This window comes from Phyllobates terribilis, unplaced genomic scaffold (assembly GCF_046119375.1).
Source record: "Phyllobates terribilis strain yellow unplaced genomic scaffold, ASM4611937v1 Scaffold_5__5_contigs__length_657084704, whole genome shotgun sequence".
NCBI lineage: Eukaryota > Metazoa > Chordata > Amphibia > Anura > Dendrobatidae > Phyllobates > Phyllobates terribilis.
This window is the reverse complement of record NW_027362765.1, coordinates 435827152-435853631: the sequence shown is the minus strand read 5'-3', so window position 1 is coordinate 435853631 and position 26480 is coordinate 435827152. Positions and strand designations below refer to the sequence as shown.

The window sequence follows — 26480 nt, the reverse complement described above, 5'->3', positions numbered from 1 at the left end:
CTCTCCCCTTGTATTTCCTCAAGAAAGCTTTTTTTTCCATATGTAAACTAAGCAGTTTATAAAATTTGGTTTGTTATTCAGCAGAAAACCTCTTACCACAAGATGTGTCATCAGGAAGTTTGACTGTATTTACAGTTATTTATGTCATTCGGAAGTACATATAGTGCTTGTATCAAAAATCTCAGACACTTTATTTCCCTCTTCCAATGGCTGAAGAGATAACCTATGCTGACCTTAGGTTTTATGATTCCAGCTGTGTGTCTATTAGTCGTACATTGGAGAAGAACACAGAAGGTAGGTGCCCAAAATCATTACTTTATAATTATAAGCTACATGAATATGTGTTAAATGTATGACATATCTATTTATTCATTTATTGAACCCCCCCTTCACAGAGCTGAGCTTTAAGGTCTTATTCCCATATCCGGAGCGGACACTAAAATGACAGAAACCCAGTCTATGATTTTCAACTGTCGATTTGATGCATGAAAATAGTTATGACATCACATTAGTTTACATAACAGAAAGGAATTATATTGTCACATCAGATTACTTGAAGAAAACACACTTGTAAGGTCACTCATTTTTCTGAAACATTTTTATGATCTCTTGAATTTTGCCTGACTAAACCTAGATGTCATGTTACTAGAGATAAGAGGATCAGGCAAAATTCACATTCCCCTGTTCACGGGGATTTTCCCAGAAAATTTGATTATTTTGAAATTAATATCCCTTATTATGCTCTGGGATCTCATCAACCCAAGATCATAATAAATGGAAGATGTAAAAAAACCTATAAAAAGGGGGCCGCGCACCTCTCAGGCCCCTCTTTTCCTCACTGCCATCCTTCTAGTTCTTGCAGCATCTTCAGGTCACCTCCACTCTTGCTGAATTCCATGGGTCTCTCATGTTTAGTTGGGACTTCTGGCTTTGAGGAGACCCAGAAGGTCTGCACATACGCAGGCAAGGTCATGGTGCTCACTGTGAAGTTATGACATTTAAATCTTTGCAGTACCTGCAAAGAATTTTCCAGGGCTTCCTCAAAATGGAAGGTCCCGGTCCAGCCTGAACATTTTGATGTCTTTTTACGGTTCAGAAAAATGATGGCCAGTAGCAACCATTTTGCTGAATCCGAGTGGATGCGAATGCAAAAAAAATGGACATCGGGGAATTCAATTCCAGTCAAATTTATTTGCTCATGTCTACATGTTACCTATCTCAAACATTTTTGGTTTACCAAACAATCACTTCACTAAAACTATTGTGATGGCACCTTGTTTTCTGATGTCACAGAAGCCTAACAGACAGAAAATTATCTTATCTTGATGCTAAATATTTTTGAAGATTATTATGGAGACTGTATAACATGTCTACTAATTATTCTCATATTTCTCATTTTATACATTTGAAACAATTGGCGCCTTTATTGCTGTCATTCTTTTTTTGGTAATATTACGAGTGGTTTCTATCATCTATCTGCACTCTGCAGAGGACAGAAAATTGAGAGTGGTTTTCAGTTTTTATTATACATAAAGGGATCACAATGACGCAACTTTGAGCTTCTTGGACCCCAATAAAAACCATCTCACTGTACATATTATGTGATAAAGGTGCCTGAAGCACCAAGATCTTGGTGCTGCACACATAAAACTGCCCATTCCCCCTAACCCTTCTGCACAAATAAAAATAGTATATTTTACACCCTCTTTGGTGAAATTGTTGAAAGGGTGAAAATAAGTGTTGATCGAGTTTGTCTCATTAACCCTTTTGGCAAGTACACTTGGGTGCTCACTGAGTACTTTGACGTGCCCGGCATTTCATTCATTGTCGCCGCGCCTGCAAGTGTCACGGCTGTTAGATAGATTGACTGTCGAACAGTGAAAATAATAGGGAAGTCTTGGTCATTTTACATGAAATTGCTGTACAAGTCTGTTCATAATTTATTAGAATTCAGTTCCTTTATTTGTTTCCTTGCAGGTGTTTCCTCTGAGCATAATCATAATCTCTGCAGAAGTCAGAAGAAAACATACATTATCATAGGAATACTAATTGGTATTCTTCTCCTTGCTTTGTTAACAATGACTATTTTATGTAAGTCTTGATAAAAGTCTCACTGTGTTAAAGTGCCTGCCATTACTAAACAAAGTTTCACTAACGATTAAAAGGAGTCTGTCTTGTAAAATAACACTGTTAATCTACAGGTAGGAACTTAATCTGCAGGTAAATAGTGCTCTGAACCTGTCCAATGTTTGGCTTCTAGTCATAGAGGTGGCGCCGGCTTGATTTCAGTCGCCGCTCTGTGTATAGAGAGTGGCGGCTGTAACTACGCTCTCAGCACTGACTGACAGCAGAGACCTTGCACTTTTTTTCAAAAGGGTTTTATAATTTTATTCAAAGAGATTGTTAAAAGTTAATTATAGTGTTTGTATAAATTGTTTGTAAAAAAAAAAGACATACTAAGAAAATGGGAGCTGCTAGCAGCAGCAGTAGAGGCATCACCCCCAGAGCCATAATGATCGCAGTTGCAGAGTTTGCGACCAGGTTCATGGAATCAGGAGGTCAGCAAATTGAAGTGCTATTTTAAATTGAATGCACATCCAAGGGCGCACATTCAGCTGAAATGTATTTGGCACAAAGAGCCACTGGCTCCCCCCCACCCCAATAGCTATACAGGCCTCCTGCCAATCAGAGGCAGACAGCTGACATCAGCTTGCCCCACACAGGTGGTGTATGATGTTACTGACATGCACTGTTCGCCCCCCTTACCCAGCTATGGAGGAGAAAGAGGACATTGCTCCCCGTAAGAACAAGGATAGGTGAGAGGAATTGCTTATTTTTATGTGTTGGAGAAAATCACCAAAACATGGGGCAATATTACAGGATGGGGGGCAGGGCAGCGGACATTATTACAGGTTAGTTACATTATTATAGGAAGGGTCAGGACAGACATTATTATACATTATTACAAGAAGGGCCAGGACAGACGACATTATTACAGGATGGGAGCCAGGACCGATGCCATTATAAAAGGATAGGGGTCAGGATGGGGGCCATTAGTACGGAATTCATTTTTTTCTTATTAAAGTACACTCTGCACCCCATCTTGACTGAAAAAAAACAGAAATGCAGAAATTTTTGCAAATTTATTAAAAAAGAAAAACTGAAATATCACATAGTCATAAGTATTCAGATGCTTTGCTCAGACACTCATATTTAAGTCACATGCTGTCCATTTCCTTGTGATCCTCCTTGAGATGGTTCTACTCCTTCATTGCAGTCCAGCTGTGTTTAATTAAACTGATAGGACTTGATTTGGAAAGGCACACACCTATCTATATAAGACCTCACAGCTCACAGTGCATGTCAGACCTAATGAGAATCATGAGCTCAAAGGAACTGCCCAAGGATCTCAGAGACAGACTTGTGGCAAGGCACAGATCTGGCCAAGGTTACTAAAGAATTTCTGCTTTACGCAAGGCTCCTAAGAGCACAGTGGCCTCCATAATCCTTAAATGGAAGAAGTTTGGGATGACCAGAAGTCTTCCTAGACCTGGCCATCCAGCCAAACTGAGCAATCATGGGAGAAGAGCCTTTGTGAAAGAGGTAAAGAAGAACCCCAAGATCACTTTAGCTGAGCTCCACAGATGCAGTAGGGAGATGGGAGAAAGTTCAACAAAGTCCACTATCACTGCAGCCCTCCAACAGTCGGGCATTTATGGCAGAGTGGCCCGACGGAAGCCACTTCTCAGTGCAAGACATATGAAAGCCCACATAGAGTTTGCTCAAAAACACATGAAGGACTCCCAGACTATGAGAAATAAGATTCTGTGGTATGATGAGACAAAGATAGAACTTTTTGGTGATAATTCTAAGCAGTATGTGTGGAGAAAACCAGGCACTGCTCATTACCTGCCCAATACAATCCCAACAGTGAAATATGGTGGCGGCAGCATCATGCTAGGGGTGTGTTTTTCAGCTGCAGGGACAGGACGACTGGTTTCAATTGAAGAAAACATGAATGCGGCCAAGTACAGAGATATCCTGGAAATCTCTTCCAGAGTGCTCTGGACCTCAGACTTGGCCGCAGGTTCAGCTTCCAACAAGACAATGACCATAAGCACACAGCTAAAAGAACAAAGGAGTGGCTTCAGAACAACTCTACACCATTCTTGACTGGCACAGCCAGAGCCCTGACCTAAACCCAATGGAGCATCTCTGGAGAGACCTGAAAATGGATGTCCACCAACGTTCACCATCCGACCTAACGGAACTGGAGAGGATCTGCAAGGAAGAATGGCAGAGGATCCCCAAATCCTGGTGTGAAAAATTTGTTGCATCATTCCCAAGAAGGCTCATGGCTGTACTAGCTCAAAAGGGTGCTTCTAATCAATACTGAGCAAAGGGTCTGAATACGTATGATTGATCATGTGATATTTCAGTTTTCTTTTTTAATACATTTGCAAAAATTTCTACATTTGTTTTTTTTCAGTCAAGATGGGGTGCAGAGTGTACTTTAAATGAACTTTTTAGAATTTATCAAATAGCTGCAATGAAGCAAAGAGTGAAAAATTTAAAGGGGTCTAAATACTTTCCATACCCACTGTATGTCAGTTACATTATGGTACTTCTGGTAGTTTTAATTTTCTGCAAAGAATGGTCTGTCTGACCATAAATAACTACGAGGGATAATTTTTGGACAGCCGTTTCATTTTTAAAAAAGATTACATTTTGTCACTCTGCTGTGTTATTAAATGGACTGTTGGTTACTTCCGATTAACATTCATTTTTATGGCAAGATCACTTTCACATTTCTAAGGCTGTGTTTTTGTTAAAGAGCATGAAAAGGGTTGGATACACATCATTTGTGGGCACTTAGAGACTTTTCAGTTTGGAGATTCATGTTGAATTGAGTAGCTGCAAATCAAATTTTTAGGAAAAATTTTTATGAACCTGGTGAATATGCATTTGAGAAGATTAGAACATCTCTAATCACTCAATAATTGCAGATTTTAAATTTGAGGTAAGGTAAACTATAAGTCTGAGCTTTATATTTGTCAGTTACCCAGCCATTATTTCATATTTAAAGCACCACTCCAGCATTTTTCCTCCCTTTGCTAGGAATCACCTATGTGAGTATAATGCATGTAGTCATATACTTACTTGTAGCCAACTTCACCCAGTTTCAGGCCTGCTCTGGATTTGTGACCGCCATTGTTGTCAATGTGGTTGCTGTATGAAGCGGAATTCATTTTTTTAAATCTTTTTAATGCAAGTATTTGGGAATTCAGAATGAACACACTGTGATCAGGCAGCTTACCAGAAGCTGTTATGTGGTGCTGAAAACAGATGAGGACACTGATCGGTTGAGTAAAAAAGTTTGGTGTGGTGTTTTAAACAAAATTACCAAAAGCGTATTGTTTTACCATGATATATTATTTGAAATAATTTAATTATTTTTCATACATTTTACTACGGTTTGTAAAATATTTTTGTCCAAAGTATTGCAGACATCTGAAAGGCAAAAGTATTATCAAAATAGAATCAAAAGCATCTCACAAACGCTGGCGAATGTGAAAAATGAGCTGTGCATGAAAAATGAAGATGAACAAAAAGGTAAAAACCTTCAACAAATAACAAGTGAATGGCTATGTTCACATGTCCGGTAATGATCCGTTAGAACGGATCAAGCAGAAATCCGTTAGGAGAAAAGTTGTGCTGACACAACTTTTTAGTCCTGGAAAACAAAAGCAGTTGGAGCGCCAATGGTGAAGAGTCTGAGGTTTGGGGGTGGGGGGAAGGGGGAGAACGTTGTGACCACTCACCTGGTCCTGTTGTGCCAAGGAGCCCTGCACAACATGGGAAAACGCTTCCAGGTAGGAGTCTGTAAGATGACCGCAGCTTAATAGCGACTGCTGTAAGGCGTTTCTTCCTGCTTCAGCGGTCACATGAACGAGACAGTGTGACCGAAGTGGGCGTTCCACAATGACATCACGGCAGGTCCTTTAGTAAGCTAGTTGTAAACAGAGTAGCTTGCACCGCTCTCCACAAGGGAGATTAGCAATCAAGAAAGAAAGAATTGTGTGGTGTTAGGGAAGCGCTAGAACAACTAGACAGGGGATTACGGTTATAACCCCCCAAACCTTTTATTGCTTAATACGCTCTCTAACGCCACAATGCGTTTCGATAGCAGAAGCTATCTATCGTCCTCTACCTGAGGAAGATAGCTTCTGCTATCGAAACGTGTCGTGGCATTAGAGAGCGTATTAAACAATAAAAGGTTTGTGTGTTATAACCGTAATCCCCTGTCTAGTTGTTCTAGCGCTTTCCTAACACCGCACAATTCTTTCTTTCTTGACAACTTTTTAGTCTGTCATTCACTAACTGATCTCTGCCAGATATGTTTTTTTAACATTGTTGTCAATGGGTTACTGATCCATTAATGTGGCACCCGTTGTCATCTATTTCTAACAGATACGGCAAGAAAAAGCTTTTTTCATTGAAATAACAAATCATATGTGTTTTTTTTAAATAATTGTTTATAATAAAATTGTCAGTTTATCATAGCTTTATGGATTCTTGGTTCTCCCCTTTTTTATATAATTTGTGAGTCGCTATGCATACAGGTTATTAATATATCTTTCTCGATATGTTAATATGGAATTATATAAGGATTATAATCATGACAGTGCACACTGTGCACAATGTGAGGATTCACAAGTCTGCAGTCACAGAAAGTGACTGCAGACTTTCGTGAACATAGTAACATAGTAACATAGTTTGTAAAGCCGAATAAAGACTTGCGTCCATCAAGTTCGACCTGTTAGTTCTGTAATTGCTAAAGTTAATCCAGAGGAGGGCAAAAACCCCAAATGATTTAGCCAATCTTCACCTGAGGAAAAATTCCCTCCCGACTCTGAAACTAGCAGTCAGAATAAATCCCTGTATCAACCTACTATTTTATTTTATTTTTAAGTATACGCTGAAATCTGCCTGGTATCTAGAAATGCATCCAGTCGCCTCTTGAACTGGTGTAGTGAATCCGACATTAGCGTCTCCTCACTCAGTAAATTCCATATTCTCACTGCTCTTACCGTAAAGAACCCCTTCCTATACTGGTGCTGAAACCTTTTCTCTTCCAGTCTTAGTGAATGCCCTCTTGTTACCGTAATATCCCTCCTTTTGAACAAATCCCGGGCAAGATCTCTATACTGTCCCCTAACATATTTGTACACATTTATTATGTCCCCCCTCAACCTTCTCTTTTCCAGGCTGAATAGTCCTAGTTTTGCCAACCTCTCTGGGTATTGCAGTCCCTCCATTCCCTTTATTAATTTTGTTGCCCTTCTTTGTACCTTCTCAAGCTCATTTAAATCTTTTCTATATATTGGGGCCCATAACTGAGCACAGTATTCCAAGTGTGGTCTGACCAGTGCTTTGTACAGTGGAAGAACAATGTTCTCATCCTTTGCAGCTATACCTCTTCTGATACATCCCATTGCCCTGTTTGCCCTTACAGCAGTGGCCTGACTTTGGGCACTCCAATTTAGTTTGCTATCAATCAAGATGCCCAAGTCCTTCTCCATCTCTGAATTCCCCAATGATTTCCCATTTAGTGAGTACTGGTGACTTCCATTTTTCCTTCCCATATGTATGACCTTACATTTCTCCTCATTAAACCTCATTTGCCATTTAATGCTCCACCTACCCAGCTTATCCAAATCCCTCTGTAGGTCTGCACTGTCCTCTTTTATATTAATTGTTTTACATAACTTTGTGTCATCTGCAAATATTGATATTTTACTATTTATCCCATTGACTATGTCGTTAATAAAGATATTAAATAACATTGGGCCTAGTGCAGACCTCTGTGGTACCCCACTAGTGACACTTACCCAATCTGAGTATATTCCATTTATAACCACCCTTTGCCTTCTATCCCTTAGCCAGTTAGCTACCCACTTGCAAACATTTTCCCCCAGCCCCATCATTCTCATTTTGTATACCAACCTATTATGTGGCATGCTATCGAACGCTTTTGAGAAGTTGAGATACACGACATCCACTGGTTCCCCCTGATCTACTCGAGAGCTAACCTCCTCGTAGAAGTCAATCAGGTTTGTTTGGCAGGAGCGATTCCTCATGAATCCATGTTGGTTCGTGGTTAAAAGATTATTAGCATCAAGATGCTTCGTAATCGCCTCTTTAATGAAGCTTTCAAAAATTTTGCCCACAACGGACGGCAGACTCACCGGCCGATAGTTTCCGGCGTCACTTTTTGCTCCCTTTTTGAATATTGGCACTACATTCGCCTGTCGCCAATCAAGTGGTACAGACCCAGTCTCAACAGAGTCCTTAAATATAAGATATAACGGTCTGTCTATCACATTACTTAGTTCCCTTAGTACCCGTTGGTGTATGCCATCAGGTCCTGGTGATTTGTTTATTTTAATGTTACTGAGGCATTTCTGTACCCCAACTTGGGTTAGATTTGTCATACTTAGTGGAGGATTAAGCTTGTCACTTCTCATTTCGCCTGTTAGTTCTATTTCCTTTGTGAAAGTTGTCGAAAAAAAATTAATTAATAGATTCGCTTTATCCTCATCTTTCTCTATGATTTTGCCTTCATCACTTTTTATCGGTCCAATATTATCCCATTTAATCCTTTTACTATTTATATACGTAAAGAACAGTTTGGGATTTGATCTACTTTCCCTAGCAATACGTCTCTCTGTTTCCTCCTTTGCTATTTTTATTTGTTTTTTGCAGGTTCTCGTTTTTTCCTTGTAACACATTAGTGCCTCCTTACTGTTTTCCTGTTTTAATCTCTTGAATGCCTCTTTTTTGCTATTTAACGCCCCTTTTACGTTCTTGTTCAACCATATTGGTTTCCTCTTATTTCTGGCCCTTTTATTCCTATACGGTATATATCTCTCGCACTGAGTATTCAGAATTCTTTTGAAGGTTTCCCATTTACTATTCGTATTCCTTTGATTAAGAACTTTGTCCCAGTCAATAAGTTGAAGGTTTTCTATCAGCTGATCAAACTTCGCCCTCCTAAAGTTTAATGTTTTTGTTGTTCTCTTATTGATAACCCTACTGAAGGGCATTTTGAAATCGATAATATTATGATCGCTATTACCTAGGTGCCCCCCTATCTGTACCTCAGTTATTCTATCAGGCCTATTAGTCAATATTAAGTCCAACATGGCCTTCCCTCTCGTTTGTTCCTGCACTAGTTGGGAGAGATAATTATCCTTAATATTTGTCAAGAACCTTTTTCCTTTCTGAGATCTACAGGTTTCTGTTTCCCAGTCAATATCCGGGTAGTTGAAATCCCCCATTACAATCACTTCATTATGTTTTGCTACTTTGTCTATTTGTCCTAATAGCAGATTCTCATTCTCCTCTGTTATATTTGGTGGATTATAGCAGACCCCCAGTAATATTTTATTATTATTTTTTGCCCCCTCTATCTCTACCCACATGGACTCAACCCCCTCTTCTCCCTCTCCTATATCTTCCCTTAGTCTGGGCTTTAGACATGACTTTACATATAGGCAGACTCCTCCGCCTTTCCCCTGTTTCCGGTCCCTTCTAAATAAACTATAATCTAATAAATTTACTGCCCAGTCGTAGCTATCGTCTAACCAAGTCTCTGTTATACCTACGATGTCATACCTCTCCTCCGATATAAGCGCCCGCAGCTCATCCGCCTTATTGGTCAGGCTTCTTGCGTTGGTCAGCATGCAAGATAAAACTTTGGGGTTAGTTAGCATCCTATTCTTCTCTATCGATCTAACTGTACTATCCCCACCCCCCTCTCCACCCTCATTATATTCAATTCTCCCCTTCCCCCTTGCTTGCCTCACATCCCACCTATTTCCTTGGTTTCCCCCCCCGTCTCTAGTTTAAATACTCCTCCAACCTATTAGCCATCTTCTTCCCCAGCACCGCTGCACCCTCCCCATTGAGGTGCAGACCGTCCCTACGGTAGAGCCTGTAGCCGACCGCGAAGTCGGCCCTGTTCTCCATGAACCCAAACCCTTCTGCCTTGCACCAACTCTTTAGCCACTTATTCACCTCCCTAACTTCCCGTTGGCGCTCCTGTGTGGCTCGCGGGATTGGTAGTATTTCTGAGAAAACTACCTTGGAGGTCCTTGCCCTAAGCTTCCTACCTAGGTCCCTGAAATCATTTTTAAGGACCCTCCATCTACCACTCACTTTGTCATTGGTGCCGATGTGGACCATGACCGCTGGGTCTTCGCCAGCCCCACCAAGTAACCTGTCAACCCGATCCGTGATGTGCCGGACTCGAGCGCAAGGGAGGCAGCACACCGTTCGGCGATCCCGGTCTTTGTGACAGATTGCCCTGTCTGTACCCCTAATAATAGAGTCACCCACTACCAGGACCTGTCTTGCCTGCCCTACACTTCCCCCCTCCCCCTCATTACTGGAGCATACACTCCCCCGGCGGTCAGAGGATCTGTTGTGCTCCAATAATGCTGGTTCTGAACCAGCCTTCCTATACTTCTTCCCTCTATCCCTCCTAACTGTTATCCAGCTCCCTGCCTGTTCAGCCTGCACTTCCCCTCTATGCTCCACCCCCAGTATTGACCCATTGAGTGTCTGCTCGGTGAGCAGCAAACTCTGTTCCATGTTGTCGATGCTCCTCAGTATCGCTATCTGAGCACTTAGATCCAGAATTTGGGCTTCCAAGTGCACGATATGCTCACATCTCTCGCAGCAGTATGGATCCTCGAGCGGTAGCTCACGGAATGCATACATTGCGCAAGATGTACACTGCACGGCTCCGGCCAACATGGATGTCATTCTAAATATGGGGATACAGTCAGTATATATATACAAGTACAAAACACAATTATTTATATATAGGTGTATGGACGGGGATCAATTAGGGATGTGCAAGTGTATCAATTAGATATCGGCGGGGGATCAGTTAAGTATGGACGGGGGATCAATTAAGTATCAATTAAGTATGGACGGGGAAATCAGCTGAGTAGGTCAGGTGGATTAATTAAATATGGACGGTGTGTCAATTAACTATGGACTGGGGATCAATAAATATGGACTGGGGAAATAATTAATTGTGGACTGGGGAATCAATCAATTAATTATGGACAGGGGGACAGGGGGTTAATTAAATATGGATGGGGATAAGGCAAATAAATAGGGACTGAGGGATCAGTAAAAGTGGACAGGGGGAATCTATTAAATATGGACAAGGGGGATCAATTGATTATGGGCTGGGGGGGTCAATCAGTTAAATGTGGTCGGGGCGATCAATTTAATATGGACGGGGGGTGGTCGGGGGGATCAATTAAATGAGGATGGGGGGTCAATTTAAATGTGGTCAGGGGGATCAGTTAAATATGGATGGGGGGTGATCACGGGAATCAATTTAAATATGGACAGGGGGTGATCAATTAAAAATGGACTGGGGGATCACTAAAGGTGGCCGGGGGAGTTGTACTAAATATGGATAGGGGAGATCGATCAAATATGGACAGGATTAATTTAAATAAGGCCGGGGGGGGGGGGAGCACTTAAATATAATACAATTACAATACAAATACAAATACAATACAGTACAGTACACACTCGGGTTCAGTAGGGCCGCTTATCGCGGCCTCCTGCCCCTCGCTCACCTCCTCTAGGGACGCTGCACGCTGCACGCTATCACAGCGCGCTCGCCCCTCCGGTCGCCTCTTACCGGTCCTCCTGGTCACCTCCTGGTCACCTCCTGGTCACCACCACCTGGCGCCCTCCGCCGGCCGGCGGCGCTGCACGCTATCACAGTGCTCTCTCTTGCGCTCGTCCCTCCGGAGCCTCCTACCGGTCCTCCCGGTCCACTCGGTCACCTCCGCCTGAATAACCCATTTAACTCCGGGGTCTCCTCATGGCTGGAAGCCCTGACATAGAGTGGACACCCTAACAAAAATGTGATGCGACGGAAACGTGAAGACAGCGGGAAAGAAGCATCAGGGGCGTTCGAAGAGGTGAGCCTTAAGGGGAGTATGTTTTTTATCTTTTCCAACCTTTTACTGGCTCTTTTCCTACTCAGCAAGGTGGTGGCCGCAGCTGACCATCATTATTCTGAATTCATGTGAAACATTCTCCAGAATGTGGATTTTTGCAAAATTTAAGTATAATTTAATTCCATTTGAATAAATTCTCCAATCTCTAATAACCATGACTTTATTGGTTATAGGAAGTTTCGCCCCCAGCAGGTCGCCCCCATCAGTTCGCCCCCTGGTATATTTCGTCTCCGCACATTTCGCCCCTATCATTTCGCCCCCAGGAAGATTCGCCCCCAGACGTTTCGCCCCTGGATGTTTCGAAGATTCCAGCCATTCAGACAAGGGGCTAAAATTCTGCACTAAAACCTGCACCTAAATCCATAGAACTAAATGGAGATTTTGGTGTAGAATTATCTACACCAGAATAGCTGCATATCTACTGTACAGTTGTGGATAATCCACAGAGGTTAGGAAACATGTTAATGAATCCTTAAGGTACATTCACATGCACTAAGTAGTTGCAGCAGACAATCTGCAGCTATTTTATAGCAGAAAATTCTACACTAAAATTGATATCTAGTGATGCAGGTTTGATGCGACAACCTTGTCCTCTGGCTGTGATTGATAATGGCTGGATACCTGCAAATCATGGTTGGTGGACAAGGTTACCACTCTGCTTATGAATATGGTAGACCACTGTATCTCAAAGGCAGGACTTCTAATTTGAAGCTGAGCAGAGAATCAAACTGCAACTAAACAAGTGAGGTATAGTTGGAATCAGTAGGCCTCACCCTACACGAAACATCCGGGGGCGAACTGCTGGGGGCGAAACATCGGGGGGTGAACTGGGGGCGATATGTGCGGGGGTGAAATGTGCGGGGGCAAAACATCTTGGGGGCCAAATGCTGGGGACGAAATGATGTCCGGGGGAGAAATGTACCTGGGGACGAATTGCTGGGGGCGAACTGCTAGGGGCGAACTGCTGGGAGCGAACTGCTGGGGGTGAACTGGGGGCGATATGTGCGGGGGTGAAATGTGCGGGGGCAAAACATCTTGGGGGCCAAATGCTGGGGATGAAATGATGTCCGGGGGAGAAATGTACCTGGGGACGAATTGCTGGGGGCGAACTGCTAGGGGCGAACTGCTGGGAGCGAACTGCTGGGGGCGAAACATCCAATTCCCGACTTTATTATGACTGTTCTGCCAGGTATTGTAGTAAATGAATAGGGATGCAGACACTGGGTGAGGCAAAATATTCGCTTCTATCTAAATGACTGCTGCACAGAGTTTCCGTAGATTTATGCTTGTCCAAATCATTCCATGACAAATATTTACAAGAGGCTAAGAAAATTTAATACATTTCTGTGGGCGAGTTAATTGATTGATTCCAGCAGAATTAGGAATGCTGCTCTGGACTGTTAAGGCTATGTGCCCACGATGCAGAATGATGTGGATTTTTCCTGAGCGTTTCTGCATCTCCCTGGCAGAAAAAAACGCATGCGGATTGTACATGCGGATTGTACATGCGGATTTTACATGCATTTTTTCTGACAGGGAATAGCGTTTTTTAAGCGCTTTTGCATGCATTTTCGCATGCATTTTTTCAAGCACTTTTTCAAGCGATTTTGAGCATCACTTGGAAAAGTGCTGAACAAGTTGGTCACACAATATAAATCCATGCAACTGGCATTGATTTATATTGTGTGACCAACTTATGCTCTTTAAATGCAGCATCAATAGTAAAAAAAGAGTTAAAACGTAAAAAAAACAAATAAAATTATACTTACCATACCATCACTCTCCGATGGTGTCCTCTGTCATCGGCGTACCACAGTGTTCTGAAAGGACCTGCGTTGACGTAATTTAGTCAGCTGACAGGTCACGCGACCGGCGACGTCAGCGGTCGTGTGACCATCATATGACTAAATGACGTCACTGCAGGTCCTTTCTGAACACCGCGGGACGCCGAGGACAGAGGAAGCCACCGGAGAGGTGACCGGGGGCCACCGGAGAAGTAAGTATAATTTTTTTTTTTTTTTTACGTTTTAATTCTTTTTTTATTAATCGTACCAGGGTCGGATGAGAGCCTCCTCTTCTCCAGACCCGGGTACCATCCGCGCATTGATCCGCTTAACATCTGCATGCATACATGTATATATGCAGATGTTAAGCGGTTCAATGCAAGTCAATGGCGACAATTTCGTCGCGATTATCCACAAGAAATGGTCGTGCTGCAGATTTTTGCGCAATGATAATCCTCAGCGGAAATTTCACCAGCACGTGCACAGCACATGCAGATTATCATTGGGAAATATGGCAGACAACTTAATAAGCATTTTTAATGCCTTTTCGCGGCGGAAATGGCACCACGGAAACGCATTAAATCTGTATCGTGGACACACAGCCTTAGTCAAACAACAGCTTGGTACAAAATAAGCCTTACAATTTTTTATTAAATGCACACTTTATTTTTTGGAATATTATATGTCAAGTAACTGAAACAGAATGCGATCATGTAAAATGTTGCTGTTAATACAATGCTTTTTCATTCATAGACGTTTAACTTTCAGTCTTCTTGATTTAGATTCTTGTCTGCTTTGTCCAATGAACTGGGTTTTAATACAGAAGAATTGTTACTACATGCTAGATAAAATGCTGTCATGGCAAGAATCACAGAGCTTTTGTGAATCTCAAAACTCCAGTCTTATAATGCCAAAAACTCCTGAAGAAATGGTAAGAATATTTAGTAAAGGGAACAACATAAAAATTGAGATATAACTATATCTTAAAGAGACTGCATCATCTCAAAATTACCTACTGTTTAATTCATGTTTTTTATGTGAAATCTATTTTTTTTTATGGGTGATTTTTTTTGAATATCACAATTTTTTTTTTCATACCAAGCAAATAAATATCTAATACTTTCACACTAAGCACTGAGGCTAATCTAGACTTATACTTCCTGTTTTTTCAGGAAATTCATGTATACCTTAACTGCAACAGTCTGACTCTGTCTCTGACCCTATCTTTGGTATTTAAAAGTCTGACAAATGTGTGCAAAGGTCATTGAGTAGAAAGGATGAGCAGCATCACCTTTTGCTAATGTTTGATCCTGTGTTACCAGCTATGTACAAAGGTATTACCTGTCATTGTAATCTTGTCTGTGATAATAATGAGACTTCTGAAAAGTTTTCTCTACAGATCAGGTGCAACATGAGTGTAATATTGCCTAGTGGCCAATGTGAAAATTGCAAGATTTTTTTTCTAATGCAGATTGTGATATACAAAACACTTTGCCACATTATTAACTAAAATATAATTTATCCCAAAATCTTATTTAGTTAACAGGTGATTTTCTGATGTTACATTCCCTCTAAATGGGTTTACCACAATCAAAATATTGATGGCTTACTCTTTGGCATAGACTCCCTCTCTGCACCCCATAAAGATTGACTGTAGAATGTATTCATGGCACTCTTCAAAGTTTATATCCATACATCTACTTGATTTAGCAGCATATGTTACACAACGGATTTTGACCAAAAATAAATGATTTATCATTAATTGTTTTGTTTGTATACATCAGACATTTATGGTAGTAGATGATCGCTTAGACATCTACTGCATTTTCTTTGCCACAATCAATGTGTTTTCTAATTACTGATTAATTTCCGCTTGTATCATGACTTTCCATGGGTTTTCGCACCTCTCTTTATTCATGTGTTCAATACTTTTTCCTGTGTCATTTCTCATTATTCTACAAAACTTAATTTATGGACATCTATGGTTAGATTTATTTTGCCTGTGTGGATTGCATGGGTTGTTACCAACATTTGGTGAGGATTTCAAGTCAATAGCACCTTTAGAAATATATTTGCTTAGAAAATTTGGTGACGTGTTCAATACTTATTTCATCCGATGGATATATACAGTTCTCAACTTAAAGTAGTACACCCCCTTTGAAAAGTAAGCACAAATAGACTGTTCTATATTGAAAGATAAGATGTCACCATCACTTCGTGCCCTTGGTAGACGTGCACTTTCCCAACATAAAAATGATCCAAAACACACAAATGTTACATTTCTGAAAAAGAACAGGATAAAAGTGATTCAATGCCCAAGTGTCTGCTGATCTGAACCCAATAGAATATTTATTGGGAATTCTGAAGAGACAAGTTATCATCACTCTCCATCCAACATCCAGGCTCTAGAAGAGGTCATTCCTCAAAAATGGAAAAAGATAGATGTTGCAATATGTCACCAACTTGATCATTCCATGGCTAGACTTGGTGCTGTCCTTAAAAATGATGAAGGTCATGCAAAATACTAGATGTACAGTGGCTTGCATTGCAAAAGTATTCACACACCCCTTGGCTTTTTACCTATTTTAATACATTACAACTTGTATTTAAATATTTTTGTAATCCGATTTGTGTGTAATGCAACAGCACTAAATAGTCTAAGTTGATGAAGTGAGAAAAATATAGGCATTAGTGTTGAGCATTCCGATACTGAAATATCGAGTATCGACCGATTTTCGCGGTATCGGAGTTCCGATACTGATTTCCGATACTTTGACAATATCGAATACCGGAATCAGAAGTTCCCATAATGCCTGCGCTCTGCCGTGTCTCTGAATGATGACAAGTTGGATGTCAGCGCTCAGCTTACTGTACTTGTCATTTAGTGTAAAGGATTTATTTAAAAAAACATTAGTGTTTTCATGCACCGGCAATTCAGCAGCGGTACCCGACAATTTAGAATAGAAAGAATAGAGCATCACACATAGATTAGATAGATAGAAGCATGTCAGTCACATATATAAGAAGTACAGTGACAGTGTTGGTTGCTGTACTTGTCATTTAGTGTTAAAATAAAGGATTTATTTAAAAAAAAATTGGCGTGGGGTTCCCCGTAATTTTAGTCTCTAGCAGAGGTTAAGCAGACAGCTGGGGCAGATGTTTGAAGCCTGGGAAGGGCGTAATACCCACGGAGCTTCCCAGGCTACTGATATCAGCCCCCAGCTGAATACCTAGCCTTTACTAGCTATTAAAATGTGGGACCCCCCCAAAAAAAATGACGTGGGGTCCCCCCTATTTTAATAGCTAGCAAAGGCTAGGCAGACAGCTGAGGGCTGATATTAATAGCTCAGGAAGGGTGCCAAGAATATTGGCCCCCTCCCAGGCTAGAAACACCAGCCGTCAGCCGCCCCAGAAATGGCGCATCCATAGGATACGCCAATTCTGGCACTTAGCCTCGCTCTTCCCACTGCCCTGTAGCAGTGGCAGTGGGGTAATAGGGCTGGGGTTGATGTCATCTTATAATGCCAGCTGACATCAAGCCCAGGTTAGTAATGGAGAGGCGTCTATAAGACACCCCCATTACTAACCCCATAGTCAAAGTTAAAAAAAAACACAAACACCCAGAATAAAGTCCTTTAATTGAAATAAAGACACAATTCTTTATTGTTCTAAATTAAACCATACTTACCATCACGCCCATTCCAGCTGAAGCCAAGGATCTCCTGCAATAAAAGTAAATACCTTTCCATGGTTCCCACGACAGCTTCAGCTCTGCTACATTCACATGACAGGCTGGATCACTGCAGAAAGCTGCCATCCAGCTTGCCATGCCGCAGACACTGAGAAGGGCAGGCATGCTTGCGCTCCTCAGTGTCTCGCTGTGACGGCATCCAGATGAGCTGAGTTCATGTCCAATGAACTCAGCTCACCTCATGCACATCACTAACAGCGTGGGAGAATTCTCCTGCTGAAGCACTGAGTGCAGGAGAATTTTCCCACGCTGTCAGTGACGTGCATGAGGTGAGTTCATGTCCAATGAACTCAGCTCACCTCATGCACGTCACTGACAGCGTGGCAGAATTCTCACACTGAAGCGCTGAGTGCAGGAGAATTTTTCCACGCTGTCAGTGACGTGCATGAGGTGAGCTGAGTTCATTGGACATGAGCTCACCTCATGCACGTCACTGACAGCGTGGGAAAATTCTCCTGCACTCAGCGCTTCAGCGTGAGAATTTTCCCACGCTGTCAGTGACGTGCATGAGGAGCGTTCATGTCCAATGAACTCAGCTCACCTCATGCATGTCACTGACAGCGTAGGAAAATTCTCCTGCACTCAGCGCTTCAGCAGGAGAATTTTCGCACGCTGTCAGTGACGTGCATGAGATGAGCTGAGTTCATTGGACATGATCTCTGCTCATCTGGATGCCGTCACAGCCAGACACTGAGGAGCGCAAGCATGCCTGCCCTTCTCAGTGTCTGCGGCATGGCAAGCTGGATGGCAGCTTTCTGCAGCGATCCAGCCTGTCATGTGAATGTAGCAGAGCTGAAGCTGTCGTGGGAACCATGGAAAGGTAAGGATGATGTTGCTTTATTATTTTTCTTTTATTGCAGGAAATCGTTGGCTTCAGCTGGAATGGGCATGATGATAAGTATGGTTTAATTTAGAACAATAAAGAATTGTGTGTTTATTTCAATTAAAGGACTTTTTTCTGGGTGTTGTGTTTTTTTTAACTTTGACTACGGGGTTAGTAATGGGGGTGTCTTATAGATGCCTCTCCATTACTAACCTGGGCTTGATGTCAGCTGGCATTATAAGCTGACATCAACCCCAGCCCTATTACCCCACTGCCACCGCTACAGGGCAGTAGGAAGAGCGAGGCTAAGTGCCAGAATTGGCGCATCCTATGGATGCGCCATTTCTGGGGCGGCTGACGGCTGGTGTTTCTAGCCAGGGAGGGGGCCAATATACATGGCACCCTTCCTGGGCTATTAATATCAGCCCCCAGCTGTCTGCCTAGCCTTTGCTAGCTATTAAAATAGGGGGGACCCCACATCATTTTTTTTTTTCGGGTCCCCCATTTTAATAGCTAGTAAAGGCTAGGTATTCAGCTGGGGGCTGATATTAGTAGCCTGGGAAGCTCCGTGGGTATTACCCCCTTCCCAGGCTTCAAACATCTGCCCCAGCCGTCTGCTTAACCTCCGCTAGAGACTAAAATTACGGGGAACCCCACGCCAATTTTTTTTTTAATAAATCCTTTATTTTAACACTAAATGACAAGTACAGTAAGCAACACTGTCACTGTACTTCTTATATATGTGACTGACATGTTTCTATCTATCTAATCTATCTGTGATGCTCTATCTTTCTGTTCTAAATTGCCGGGTACCGCTGCTGAATTGCCGGCTGGCTTTTTTAAAGAGACGGTGCACGAAAACACTTTTATTTTTTTAAATAAATCCTTTACACTAAATGACAAGTACAGTAACCAACACTGTCACTGTACTTCTTATATATGTGACTGACATGTTTCTATCTATCTAATCTATGTGTGATGCTCTATCTTTCTGTTCTAAATTGTCGGGTACCGCTGCTGAATTGCCGGCCAGCTTTTTTAAAGAGACGGTGCACGAAAACACTATTATTTTTTTAAATAAATCCTTTACACTAAATGACAAGTACAGTAAGCAACACTGTCCCTGTACTTCTTATAAATGTGACTAACATGTTTCTATCTATCTAATCTATGAGTTAAGCTTTATTCTTTCTGTTCTAAATTGTCGGGTACCAGTGTATGCCGCTGATGAATTGCCGGCTTTTCATGTTTCACTGTGAGCACTGTTCCCATCAATTTGGGCAACCTCCTCCCCCAATACATTCTACATTATTGTTAGTTGTTTTCCTTCATGTAGAATTAACCTACAAGGAAAGAAAGGGTTTATTTTCATTCCGATATTTGTGTCCCATTGACTTGCATTGGTTTCCGGTATCGGAATCGGCGATATCCGATACTTTTTGAGTATCGGCCCGATCCAATCCGATCCGATATTTCCTGATATCGGAAGGTATCGCTCAACACTAATAGGCATACATTAAATTAATGGGATCAAATAGCTAAAATTTGGCATGTGCATATGTATTTACCCCTTTTGCAATTTCTGGTGCAAGCAATTACCTTCAAAAGTAACATGCTTAGTGAAAGGAAGTCCACCTAAGTGTCACATGTCTGTCAGTATACATACACCTTTTCTGAAAGGCCACAGAGGCTGCAACACCATTAAGCAAGAGCACCACTAAACTAGCAACACCATGAAGACCATGGAGATCTCCAAACAAGTCAGAGACAAAATTGTTGAGAAGTACAAGTCAGGGTTGGGTTATAAAAAATATCCCAATCTCTGATGATCCACCAGAGCACCATCAAATCCATAATCATCAAACATAAAGAAAATGGCACCACAACAAACCTGCCAAGAGAGGGTCACACACCAAAACTCTCAGCCTGGGCAAGGAGGCATTAATCAGAGAGGCAGCACGGAGACCAAAGATAACTCTGAAGGAGCTGCAGAGTTCCCAAGCAGAAACTGGAGTATCTGTCCATACAGCCACAATAAGCCATACACTTTATAGAGGTGGTCTTTATGGAAGAATAGCCATAAAAAAGCCTTTACTTACAAAAATGTTAAGGCTTGTTTTGAGCTTGCCAAAATACATGTGGGAGACTCCCTAAATATATGGAAAAAGGCGCTGTGGTCAGATGAGACCAAAATTGAACTTTTTGGCCACCAAGGTAAACGCTATGTGTGGAGCCAAACCAAAACAGCTCATCACCCCAAAAGAACACAGTGAAACATGGTGGTGGCAGCATCATGCTTTGGGGATGTTTTTCATCAACAGTGACAGGGAAACTGGTCCAAGTCAGGGGGGAGATGGATGGTGCAAAATACAGGGATATTCTTGAGCAAAAACTGTTTCAGTCTGTCAGTGATTTGAGACTGGGACAGAGCTTCACCTTCCAACAAGACAATGACCCAAAGCATACTGCTAAAGTAACACTCCACTGATTTAAAGGGAAACTGTCAGATCTCCCATGCCCTCCAGCCCAGCAGTATTCACCTTTGTATGATTACACTCCCTGCATAACCAGCCCTGTATATTGTAATTCAGTTTAAAAAATTTATTTAAAAAAGCATTTATAATGTCCCCGTTTCCTATGCTAATGAGGGCTTTGGCTAGTCGATGGGGCATTAGTTTCCCCAGACTAGTCAGGCCTCTGTCAATGTTGTCATGCCTCTGTAAGCGTGATAACATAATTTTCACGATTCAACGTCATCACCAACTCATGTAAATCTTGCGCATTCGTGCCATTCATTTTGGGTTCCCGGCTTCAGAGGCATACTGCGCATGACCGGAAGTTTGAAATATGGCTTCCGGTCATGCACAGTGCACCTCTGAAGCCAGGAAGCACACACCCAGGTTCAAAGATGTAGTGACGCTGCCAAAATGAGCGGCGCTCATGCACAAGATTTGCATGAGCTGGCAATGATGTCGGCTCTTGTAAATTATGTTAAAACACCCACAGGGGTGAGATAACATGGAAAGAGGGCTGACTAGTCTGGGGAAACTAACACAAATAGTGAAATCCCTCATTAGCAAAGGAAATGGGGACAGAGGCGCACTGCACATGACTGGAAGTTTGGAAGATGGCTTCCAGTCATGCACAGTGCACCTCTGAAGTCGGAATCATTAGCATAGGAAATGGAGACATTATAAATGCTTTTTTAAAGCATTTGTTTAACTTAATTTCATTATACAGGGCTGGTTAGCCAGGGAGTTTAATCATATATAGGTGAATGCTGCTGGGTTCAAGGGCAAGGGGGACTTGACAGGTTCCCTTTAAGGGGAAACGTGTAAATGTTTTGAAATAGCCTAGTCAAAGCCCAGACCTTAATCTAATTGAGAATCGGTGGTCAGACTTGAAAATTGTTGTTCACCAAAGGAAACCATCTAACTTGAAGGAGCTGGGGCAGTTTTGCCTTGAGGAATGGGCAAAAATCCTAGAGGCAAGATGTGGAAAGCTCATAGAGACTTATCCAAAGAGACCTATAGCTGTAAATGCTGCAAAAGGAGGCTGTACAAAGCACTGACTTTAAGGGAGCAAATAGTTAAGCACACTGAAATTTTCAGTTATTTTTACCTATTTGTTATTTTTTTCACAATAAAAAGAAAACCAAATGTTCACAGTTGTAGGCATGTTGTTTAAATGAACTGATGCAAGCCCTAAAAAATACTTTGAAATTCCTGGTTGTGAGGTAGCAAAACACAAAAAATGCCAAGGGTAATTGTTACGAAGCTGCAATTCCACACTAGGGCAGAAGAGGCAAAAGCTGTCCCTGCACTACTGTAGGTCTAGACTGAAGCTCTACGGTGGAGTGGGCAACCTATTCCTAGCGAATAGACCCACCGACATTTCCTAGACTAAACTCAAAAGAAGACCTAAAGGAAGAGGGGAAGGATACCCTGAAAGAACTAAGGACTGGGAAAAAGCAAACAGGTGACCTCCTAACAGGAAACTAGAGGAAGCTGCAGAAACGAAAAAGGGAATAAAGGAATCTTCAGCAGGCAGAACTAGAGGATCCTAGAACTGCACAAAACTAAACACAGAAAGTACTACTAACAAACCTCCTAGCCATAACTCTCGCGGATTAACACTGTTGTCCGGCAAGGACTAGGAGGCAGGTGCTGGGTAATAAAGGGTGATACAATCACCTGACCTTAGTCAAACCCAATACCAGGGGAAAAATACCAACAGCCAGAAAACCACAACAAAATGGCGGATGGTCCCAAAGAAACTGATTCTAACAGTAATGAGTACTTTTGCAAGACACTGTAGTTGTTTTTGATGGGGGTATTTTCATGTTTGCATCCACTGACAAGCGTAAAACTTAATATTTTGTAATGAAAGTTAAATTATTAACCTTAATTTCATGTAATGCATTAAAAAAAAATATTGATTAAAATCATACTTTTCAAATGGGGTGTACTCATTTATGCTGAGCACTTTATATGTATATATACATTACTTCTGTCTGGCTGTTGTGATGCCATTTCCCTGGTGATGAATTGAAAGTGCATGAAGTTGTCATCATGCAAGACCTTAATTTTAACCAAAATGCGTTTGAATATAGGTATGGTCAATTAATTAAAGAAAACTGACTGCCAAAAGTTTTGCATATACAATTTATTGACCACAACATAGAGAGTAATTCATTGTTAACAATGCCAAAACTTACTATTTTGTAGCATAACCTCTTGCATTAATTACTGCCCCACACCGATGGGGCATTGAAGCCACTAGGGTATTCAAGACATCTTGAGGGATCTTACGCCATTCCATTTGCAAATCTGCAAACAATTCACCTTTATTGCTCTGGGTACGGGCCCCAACTCATCACCAACTCATCCCAAAGGTGCTCTATAGGGTGTAAATCAGGTGATTGACTTGGCCATTGCAACAGGCGTACATTTTTCTTTGCTAACCAATTTCAACTAAATTGGATGTGTACTTAGGATCATTGTCTTGTTGGAATCTCAATCCCCTGCCTACTTTGATTTTATCATGTGGCAGCATTAAATTCTCCAGTATATCCTTGTACATGGGAGTTTTCATATTTCCATCAATTCTATGCAGAGTGCCAATGGCAGATGCAGAAAAGCAGCCCCAAACCATGACATTGCCACCACCGTGTTTCACTGTTTTCACTTTAACCCCATATTCTTCATTCATTTTGTGGGATATTTGTCCAGCACTTTTATGGACATCAGATGCTGACTTTTTCTTAATAATGTGACCAACTCTGGAGGAAGTTTTCCGTGGTCGTCCACTTCTAGGTTTGTCAGCTGTTCCATAGCATTCTTTTTCTTTCTTTAATATGCGTGACACTTGACTCTGAGAACAGTTGAATTCCATAGCTACCGCTTTTGGACTTTTGCCTGACTTCACTCTCAGAATAATAAGCTTCCTGACATCCGGTGATAAATTTGGCTTTGTCTTTGCCATATTTAACCTAAAAACACACACACAAAAAAATTTTTAGGCAAACTTCGACTACCCATGACAAAATATGCAAAACATTTGGCCCAGCAAATGTTGAAAACTAACACATAAAGGGATAAAACAATGGCAAACACAATTTTCGTCATTATAGCTGACAACCATTTCCTTCCGGTTTACTAAAATCACCAGCAACATGGCATAACAACAACCAGACAGAAGTAATCACACTTTTAAAAAATGCAAAACTTTTTGTCGCCACTGTATATCATACAATATGTGTATAGTTGTATATTTCAAAAATTTTCAACTTTTTATTATGTTTATATTTGTTTGTCATTTTCAGAAATTTATCACTTGCAATTTCCAAGTTTCATATTCAAACAATGCATGGATCGGTCTTATGTGTTCTTTAAAATCAAATGAAAGATGGTTGTGGCTAGATAACACAACATACATGTGAGTAACAATATATTTTTTATGATCCTTAATTTCACACTGCTCATGAAAAAGACTATTCCATATCCATCTATTTCGAGCTGAGTGTCCATCTTTAACACAATTGTAAATAGGTAAAAAGCGCAATAGGGTCTCATCTGGGTATTGAGGTTGGAGATTTAATTGAAAGCTGCTCACCTCTAGGGGTTGTGTGTGACACAACCACTATCATAGCTTAGTTGTCAGCTGCTGTAATGTCCACAGATTTGTATATAATGTGGTTGTCCTGAGAAAGGAGTCGGATTTGACTCTGAAATGCGTTGACAAATAAACCACTTTTAATTAATTTGTTGATTGATTCGTTCCTGAATCAGCAGCGCACTTGAAGTCGACCTACTCTGGCTTTCTATCATCTTTAATATAATGTCATTTTTAGGTATGCTGAAAGATGCACCGAATTCATTAAGAGGCATATACCTCTTTAAGGATTTGGTGCATCTTATTCCTTTGCACTGTTCATGAAGGCTGATGCGCAAAATGCCCATCTGGATGTCTACGCATTTCTGGCAGTAATTGCAATTGTATCCATGGTAAAATGAATAGATAAGCATTTAGCATCAGAAGCACATAAGCATCTTGTCTTTTTGAAATCAGTCTTCAGGAATTTAATATCTATCCTCCCATAAAGTTTCTAGCTGCTCGACTTTCTTTCACTGATTTTCCGGTATTCAGAAAATAGCCGGTGTGTTTCTCACAGTCAAAAATGCAAAAAATATAAATAAATACCAGACCAGGCAAAAATGCCAAAAAAGCAATTAAAAAGACCATGAGACAATTGATGTCAACCAGTTATGTTTTCCCCTTCCAAAATCACCTTGCAATAGAAATATACAACCCTATATTTCAACTGGATAGATAATGGGAAGATACAAATATATTCAAGATATGTGAATTAAAGACCTTGTGAGACCTTGCGAAGAACAAGCAATACAGGTATTCATCAATTTGCATAATATCAAGTAAAAGATCAAGATTTTAGCAAAAAGTTATTATAGTTGATAAATGTGTAATAAAATGCTAAGGAAAATGCTAGGGAAAAATATCCTAAATATATAGCCACTCATGGCAATTTCCTGAAGTGTGCTTACAAAGGAAAAAACAATGAAGAGCATGTGATAAAAATACCCAATGTGGACTTAGTATAATAGGCAGGGAAGTGATAAGAAAAAACAGCCCATGCGTATCGCTGCTTCCATTGGCTTCCTCAAGGGTGCACCATTGTGAGTGTCAATATACGTGTGGTGTGGTGTTTTTCCCTACCACCCCTCTGTCTACCATCTATCTATATAATTGTCTTATCCCGTCTGTCTGTCTGTCTTTTTGTCTGTCTGTCTGTCCAGGAAATCCCGCGTCGCTGATTGGTCCGGCCGCGGCCAATCAGCGACGCGGCATTTCACAAAAAGATGGCGGCCGTTAGCGGCTGATCTGCCGCACAGAGGTGAGCGGCGATGCAGCCGGGAGATGAAGCCGGCTGCTCGCAGCATACGTCTCCCGACCGGAGGCGCCACTGACCCCCATGCGGCTACTGTCGGGAGATCAGCGGCTACGGCCGCTTATCTCCGGACGGTAAAAGTGACGCCGCTCCCCTCTCCTCCCCTCCTCTACTCTCTCCTCCCCTCCTCTCCTCCCCTCTCCTCCTGTCCCTCCCCCCACTCGCTCAGGACCCCTGCACCCGGCGCCATACTTACACCCCCCCTCTCCTCCTCTCCCCCCGCCCCCCCTCGCTCAGGACCCCGGCACCCGGCGCCATACTTACCCCTCCCCGTGCCTGCGCAGCAGCTGCTGTGTCTTCCGCTGCTGCTGTGTGATGTGTCAGGTCAGAGAGCGCGGTGACGTCTTTACACTGCGCTCTCTCCTGACCGGTCACAGCGCACAGCGGGAACATGCGGGCTACGCTGGAGTCCAGAGGAGCAGCTGACAGGTGAGGTGAGTATTGGATTTTTTTTTTTTTTATTGTATGGGGCCATAGGGCATTAAATGGTGGGGTGGGGAAGTGTGACATCGTGGAGGGGCCATTATAAGGGAAGGGGGATGTGACATCCTTCATGGGGCACTATGTAGGGGATGTGACATCCTGCATGGGGTATTAT

General features: G+C 41.8%; 1 protein-coding gene across 2 annotated transcripts in view; it reads left to right on the top strand.

Moving 5' to 3' along the window:
* Positions 1–147: 147 nt before the first annotated feature.
* The window catches only part of LOC141271248 (natural killer cells antigen CD94-like), a 58065-nt gene continuing 31732 nt past the window's right edge, over positions 148–26480 (top strand). Inside the window, exons 1-5 of one of the 2 annotated variants that reach the window (XM_073681367.1) lie at positions 148–294; positions 1978–2052; positions 5500–5613; positions 14623–14771; positions 24239–24351. In XM_073681367.1, coding sequence (XP_073537468.1) covers positions 207–294; positions 1978–2052; positions 5500–5613; positions 14623–14771; positions 24239–24351 — 539 coding nt within the window. In that variant the 5' untranslated portion in view covers positions 148–206. Of the gene's footprint in view, positions 295–1977; positions 2092–5499; positions 5614–14622; positions 14772–24238; positions 24352–26480 lie in introns of both variants that reach the window. The other variant, XM_073681365.1, reaches the window with a different exon arrangement.